This window comes from Berghia stephanieae, chromosome 11 (genome assembly GCF_034508935.2).
Source record: "Berghia stephanieae isolate SIO BIC M18660-M18661 chromosome 11, UCSD_Bste_1.3, whole genome shotgun sequence".
Lineage (NCBI taxonomy): Eukaryota > Metazoa > Mollusca > Gastropoda > Nudibranchia > Aeolidiidae > Berghia > Berghia stephanieae.
Genome location: NC_088370.1, coordinates 3,987,460 through 3,995,197, shown reverse-complemented (window position 1 = coordinate 3,995,197; position 7,738 = coordinate 3,987,460). Strand labels below are relative to the sequence as shown.

The following is a 7,738-nucleotide window of genomic DNA, read 5'->3' as shown; positions in this document are numbered from 1 at the left end:
TTAAAATTATCTAATAATTAGACCTAAAATGACACTCTTAACTTATAAAAAAAAATTATCAAAATTATTGGGACTTCAGAATGATTTTTAAAAAATATAAGCTGAGGCCGACGTGCACGTATTGCAGGTCTGATAACCCAATTCCTAATGAGCTCATTGCTGTAATGGAAATTTCAAGAGAAAAAAAAAATGAAAAAAATGACGCAAAATATTGTCCATTACAACAATGTTAAACTAGGCCCATAAGCCTGTTCGGATGTCAGAGGGTCATTTTAAGCATACGATTAGTGAAGGAGTGTAAATGTTGCTGCTCGAAGCTCGAAGAAATAAATAATAACGTGAAGTTGAATGTAAGCTTCAATATAATTACAAAAAACAGATCAAATGAACGTTTCGGGTCTCCCCTTTATCAACAAAACAGGATAATTGAAACACCACAGATGAATGAGATCATCCTGTTTTGTTGATAAAGGGGAAATCCGAAACGTTCATTTGATCTGTTTTTGTAATTATATTGATATTTGAAGGAATGAGTTTTCTGACCAAAAATTTAAATCTTGTTTTTTCAGAGTACGGCAGAAAACTGCTAATATTAAATATAACCACTTAGACAATGCGGAATGGAAATTTGGCGTAGAAAACATGACCTCTTTATAACCCGAACATCGATTCCGGAAATGAAGAGTCTGGACCGATAATCACATATTTGCAAGTCTGACATACGAACCTACTTATGGGCCGAATTTGACATTGTTGTAATAATGGACAATATTTTGCGTCATGTTTTGAAATTTCCATTACAACAATGAGCCCATAATGAATTGGGTTATCAGACCTGCAAATAAGTGCACTTCGGTCTGGAAATATTAAATTTGTTGTTGCACGCTTGACCTTGAAACAAAAAAACTTTATATGGAGCAATTGATGCTTTGTGTTTAGCCAAAATACTCACCAACATCCACCAGCCAGATATAACGTACCAACACACAAAACTATATGTAACCTGAAACGCTTATTTATAGTCGGATTGATAGAATTTGGTGAGAACTACTCATAAAAATGGCTGGCTAAAAACAATAATAATAACAATAATAATAATAATAATAATAATAATAATAATAATAATATAATAATAATAATAATAATAATAATGATAATAATAATAATGATAATAATAATAATAATAATAATAATAATAATAATAATAATAATAATAATAATAATAATAATAATAATAATAAATAATAGATCTTTATTGTCCATAAATGTGGACAATAACAAAGAACTGAGTGAAGTCAATTCCGTTCTATCTATAGCCACTAAATGTAGGTCCCCAGACAATATCAATATAGTTATAATATATATATATATATATATATATATATATATATATATATATATATATATATATATATATACAACTTTATGGGTCATTGTTTTTGTTTTTTATTGTCCCCCGAAGTTGTATTTATCTGTGGGCTAGTTTATAGCAAAGTACTTTTCGTCGGACCTAATAGACCCTGCTACCCAATCATTAAGTGGACAAGGGGTGGGGGTCAGAAGAATCTCTATTTTTTTACTCGTGGTCGGTCTTGGTCTTTATTCTTGTGAAGCGAGTTTTCTACCAATACGATTCAATAGTCTGAGGTCACGCCGCCTGGCAACGGCGGCCATCTTGGTTCTAAACAAAGAAAATCATTGCTATTCATTCTTCATATGCCTTGTGATCAGAATGTGTAAAAGTCAAAACATGATCAAATGTATGGGGTTTTTCCCCTCTGGATACGCTTTTATGCTCGCCGGAGAAATATTTCTTACGGCGTCCGCCATTGTTCCGATAGTTTAGAGCCAGTGTTACTAAGTTACCATGCGTCATTAGGAAGGAAGTGACGTTAGTACTGTTGAAGAGTATTGAGCTATTGAGACCACCTAGCCCAATCACAAGCCAAGAAGTAAATACGTCATAACAATTGGGATCAATAAGTAAAACCAAATAGTCAATGTCTTTCACTCAGAAACAATCGGTGCGTTGCAAGAACCTTGTATCCAGTTTTCCGCTGCTTATATCCGGCAATAAATGTGGAGGCGGTATTACTCTGGCACGCTCTAGAAAAACACATTAAAAAAAAAACATTTTGGCCTGAAATCACGTCCTTCAAATACCGATCGATTTAAATGACCCTCTTCTTGTCAATAAATATCAAACCTGGGACTTCACAGGTGTCCCTTCGTCCTTCAAATATCGATCGCGTGAAGTTTTAGGTTTGAGATTTTGACAAGATGAAGGCCATTTTCATCGATTGATATTTTGAAGGTCGAGTTTTATGGCCAAATTTCTAAAATGTGATTTCTCAGAGTAAAGGAATACAGCATTAATTGACAAAACACTTTTTTTTTCTCATCTTGGCCCGGAAATCTTTTGTTCAGCTATCGATATATTAGGATATCTTTTCCTTGTCAAAATATATCAAAAGTTTCATTTTACGATTTAGTTTTAAAATAAAGTTGCTAAATAAACGTAGAAAATAAAATTTGGTTAATTTTTATAATATAATATACTTCAATCGGGCTATACGTCGGGATAAAAGTAGTAAATCCCAACCAAGATGATAGGTTGAGCAGATCACACGTATCACGCATCACGAATCACGCACCACGTATCTATCACATGATCAATCTCCTTATATGTTTTTAAAAATTGTCGCCATGCGATTTTTATAAGGGTCTCGGAAATGTTTACATGGCGACATCCAGTCGCATTATATCGCATTGCGGCACTATTTGTTTTACGTATAATGAGTATGATAAGATGATAGATAGGTGATAAGTGATGCGTCATGCGTGATACGTATAATCTGATGACCATCTCTATTGGAAAAAACACTGACGTTTTTGTTGGGTTTTTTTTTTTGCATCTAAAAAAATGTCTCCGTTATATGAAATTCAGCAAGTAAAAATTGTCTTTGATTTTTGCTTTATGACGGTAATTTCCATTTTCACATCCCATGCCCCTTAGATGTAGTAAAAGAATAAAAATAAATAGCAATGTGAAATTGAATGTAAGCTTCCATTTAATACACGAAAACAGATCAAATGGACGTTTCGGGTTTCCACTTTATCAACAAAACAGGATGAATGAAACACTACAGACGAATGAGATAATGTGGTCGTGGCGTTGTTAAGATGAATGATGTAGTAATTATTTGAGATGTGGGTCGCAATTTTGGTGAAGTGTTGAATTGATAGAGATTTTATACACCTGACATAATTTGCTGTAGATTGGGGATTGAGAAAAGAAAAACTGAATTTTCTTCATGTCGATTCAAATGTGTATTCCACGTAAAGAACAATAAACGTGCATTGAAGTGGTATAAACCATTCAGAAAAGTGAGTGGAGCAGGCACTTATGTTGGTAACAACAAGAGATGAAGAGAGTAGGAAAGTGCCAGAAGACAATAGAGAATAAACAATGTTCGCGGCGGTGATGGGGGTTTGAACCCGCGACCTTATTGGTACGACAACTCCGCCTGGCCGGTGAGAGCGTGCCTCTACCGTATGAGCTATCCACGATTGAAGTAGTATTAACCATTCAACAACTGCCTTACTCTTGAAAAATATGTATTTGAAATTTGGGCCTGAAATCACTCGTTCTTCAAATATCGATCTATTTAAATAACTCTCACCTTGGCAAAAATTTAAAAACCTGGGACTTCACGAAGTCCCAGGTTTGAGAGTTTTTGCCAAGATGAAAGTTATTTAAATCGATCGATATTTGAAGAACGAGTTGTTGTTTTTTGTTTTGTTTTGTTTTGTTTTTTACCAAATTCCAGAGTACAGCAGTTAAATGGCTAATGGTTACTGTTTTAAATGCGAAAACACGGGTAGATGCAATGGAAACCATAACAGGACTTACATCTCTATCAGAAAGAAGGGAATCAAAAATTTTGAAACAATCACAGACGTGAAAACAATGACAGATCAGCCTCTTCACGCTAGAGCGCAACAAAAGAAAACTAGGCGACTGAAAAGATCACACTTTATTGAAAGAGCCCAGCAAATTGAAAAAGATCACGAACTTGACGAAGTAATGACCCAAAAATGCAAAGCAAATATCAGAGTACCAATTTGGAAAAGGCAAAATCACTTGAAAATCAAGACTTCCGTTGGTGACATTTCAACAAAACAAAAACACGGCGAAGAAATCAAGAAGTCTGTACAGAAGTGCATAGATCAAAACTACTCTGAAAAAAAAATGGACAAGAATCTATACAGATGGTTCATGCAATAAAGAACACACGTGCGGGGGCCTGGGAGTGCACATCGAGCACACAAATGGTCAACAAAAGGAGATCAGCAAACCGACTGGTACTCGCACTTCAATCTACAAGTCAGAGGCAGATGCAATCCATGAAGCTGTTAAGCAAATCCTCTCAGAAAATGAAAAACCAAGACACATAGTGATTTTAACAGATGCTAAGAAAATTCTGGAGGATATAATGATGTCCTTTGCGGATGATATAGACGCCTTGGTGGAAGACCTAATGAAGTTAAGCAAGTTTACCAACATTGTACTGCAGTGGATTCCAGGACACTGTGGGATACTTGGAAATCAGATCGCTGACCAACTGGCAAAGGCAGGCAGTCGCATGCAGCAACCCTCCCCAACGTACTCAACAGGAGAAATTAACAAAATGGCCAAATTTATCCAGTCTCAGAGATGGAGAGAGAAGCACTCAGAATACAACATGAATGACCCAATCAAGGTGCTCGACAGAAAGGAACAGGTCATCATCTTCAGACTGAGAACTGGACACAACCAGTTAAAGGAACATATGTGGAGGATGTCCAGAGCAGGTGCCTCTGGACAATGTGACTGCGGACTTGAAAATGAAAATGGACATCATGTTTTAATGGAATGTCCAAGGTACAACCAGTTGAGAAGGAACTTCTGGCCTGACCCAACCCCATACACAAAGAAGCTGTACGGCAGTGAGGACGACCTCAGGACCACTGTGGGCTTCATTCACCAGACCGGACTGACCATGTGACGTGATGGGAACGAAGAAGAAGAAGAAGAAATGCGAAAAAAATAAACAAACAAAAGAGGCAAACTTTGTAACTGTAATTCTTTGACATTCTGTATTTGGGGGGCAATTGGAATTGTTCGTTTATCGTTGGGGAGTAGGGGGTAGGAGGTTGGTTTTCTTAAGCCTTTTTAAAAAATATATCACAGAGCAATATACAATAAAAGTGCTTATGGCGATTTACAAGGAGTCCCAAGCTAATAGCAACATTCAACACGTAGTAGAACGAGACGTGACGTGACGCCTTTGAGGCGCTAATATCATCCCCCCCCCCCCCCGACACGGACAACGATGTTACCGGTCAAGTATTCATTATACACCTGAGTGCTGTGAGATAATTTGAGTAAAGAACTTTTTCCAACAACGGCTGAACTATTCGCCGCCCAGGGAGAGCGAGACTCTCACCAGCGACCTGCAAATCTGAATGCAGGTGTCATACCACACAAGGCCACGAAGCCACAAGGCCACGAAGCCACATATTATTCTGTCAAATAAAGCGTTTTGTCGTGAAATTCAATATATCGCCGTCAACAACCAGGACGATTGTCTATTGGTATAAAAGGAGAACGTTTATAATAAGCGTCCTCTAGCCTAGTTACAATCTTATTATAATATATAAAGATAACTCCCTGGTCTTTTTGGGGTCATAAGGTTTCGTTTTTTTTTTTAGATTGTCCTCTGAAGTAGGATTTTTTCTGTGGTTTCGAACAAGAATGAGGGTCAGTGTTAACATTATTTTGTATTAATAAAACGATGTTTATGAATAGTTCTTCGTGTTACCGACAATTTCACATGATGTCGTCACCATGTTCGTCATTATTATTATTATTATTATTATTATTATTATTATTATTATTATTATTATTATTATTATTATTATTATTATTTATATTATTATTATTATTATTATTATTATTATTATTATTATTATTATTATTATTATTATCATCATCATCATCATCATTATTATTATTATTATTATTATTATTATTATTATTATTGTTATCATCATCATCATCATCATCATCATCATCATCATCATTATCATTACTCTCATCATCATCATCATCATCATCGTCGTCATCATCACCATGATCATTATGATCATCATCACCATCATCGTCACATAGTCATCATCTTCATCATCATCATCATCACCATTATCATCATTAGCCGCTGACCTGTCAAAATGGTCTAGCAGATCATCAGAGCCATTAGCCTCGTGGAGTCGGAGTTTATTTAAGATTCCATAGAGTGACACTGACTGTACCAAATACTTACGCTAATCTATTTCAAAGTTCTTTCTGCAGGATCAAACAGACCCAGCTACCTAATCACTGCTAGGCGGACAGGGGGATCCGAAAAATAAATCTTGACTGCATCCAGGATCAATCTCATTTAGTCTCTTTGCGTGTGAGCGAGTGAGTGCTCTACCAACTGAGCTATCAGAACTCCTTATCAAAATCGTCATAGTCGGCTATGTGGTCTTGTGGTATGACACTCTTTCGGATCGGAAGGTCCTGGGTTCGAGCCTCGCGCTCGGCGCATAGTTGAGTCCTTGGAAAAGGCTCTTTACTCACATTCTCTCACCGTACTCAGGTGTAAAATGAGTACCTGGCCGTTAACAGCGGTGTCTTTGTCCGAAAAATTGTAATATCGCCTAACAGGCGTCATGTCCCGTCCTACATGTTAAATGTTGCTGTTGACCACTGACCCCTTGTAAAGCGCTTTGAGCACGTTTAGGGATATTGCTCTATATAAAAGCTCTAATTTTTTTTTTCATTAATTAGTTTTTTTAGTCTTTCTTCTTCTTCTTCTTCGTTCTCGTCACGTCACATGGTCAGTCCGGTCTGGTGAATGAAGCTCACAGTGGTCCTGAGGTCGTCCTCACTGCCGTACAGCTTCTTTGAGTATGGGGTTGGGTCAGGCCAGAAGTTCCTTCTCAACTGGTTGTACCTTGGACATTCCATTAGGACATGATGTCCATTTTCATTTTCAAGTCCGCAGTCACATTGTCCAGAGGCACCTGCTCTGGACAATGTGACTTTAGTCTTTCAAATACCATCCATCATCCACCATACCGAATCCACAGATTCTGCTGCTCCAAATCCTGACGTTTGGACTGACCACACACGCTAACCCCGCCTCGCAATGTCCCAACGAATTGAACGACCTCAAGGCCCAGGTGTCGGCAATGGACAAAAAGATGTAAGCCATGACAGACACGGTCAAGGATTTGGCCAGGCAGGCCATGACACAACAATTCTCATCTGAAGAAAGGTAGAAAGAATATCAATGTCACTACCTCTCCTCTTAAATAATGAACCTATAGATAGAACGAAGATGAAGTCACTCAAGCCTTTGTTATTATAGTTTGCCATCCGCGTTTGTGAGTTATTCTCACTGAGCTGTATTAACCAGACTATAAAAATTCATGGTTACACAGAGTTTTGTGTATTGGTCCGTTATACTTCCGGATGGCAATGTTATGAGCTTCTTAGCCAAGCGCTTGCTATCTATTGCTGCTTGAAACACATAAGCGGCATCATGGCTCAAGGGTACGGTCTTTGCTTCGTACCCGAAAGGTACCGAGTTCGATCACCCGCCGCTGCGTTGAGTGGCCTTGAGCAAGTCACCTCGCCCTAGCTCACATT

At 37.5% G+C, this 7,738-nt stretch overlaps 1 protein-coding gene across 1 annotated transcript in view; it reads left to right on the top strand.

The window, feature by feature from the left end:
• Positions 1-7,190: 7,190 nt before the first annotated feature.
• The window catches only part of LOC144957149 (uncharacterized), a 29,580-nt gene continuing 29,032 nt past the window's right edge, over positions 7,191-7,738 (top strand). The window contains exon 1 of the mRNA XM_078888167.1: positions 7,191-7,364. Within this exon, the coding sequence (XP_078744293.1) occupies positions 7,300-7,364 (65 nt within the window). The 5' untranslated portion in view covers positions 7,191-7,299. The remainder of the gene's footprint in view (positions 7,365-7,738) is intronic.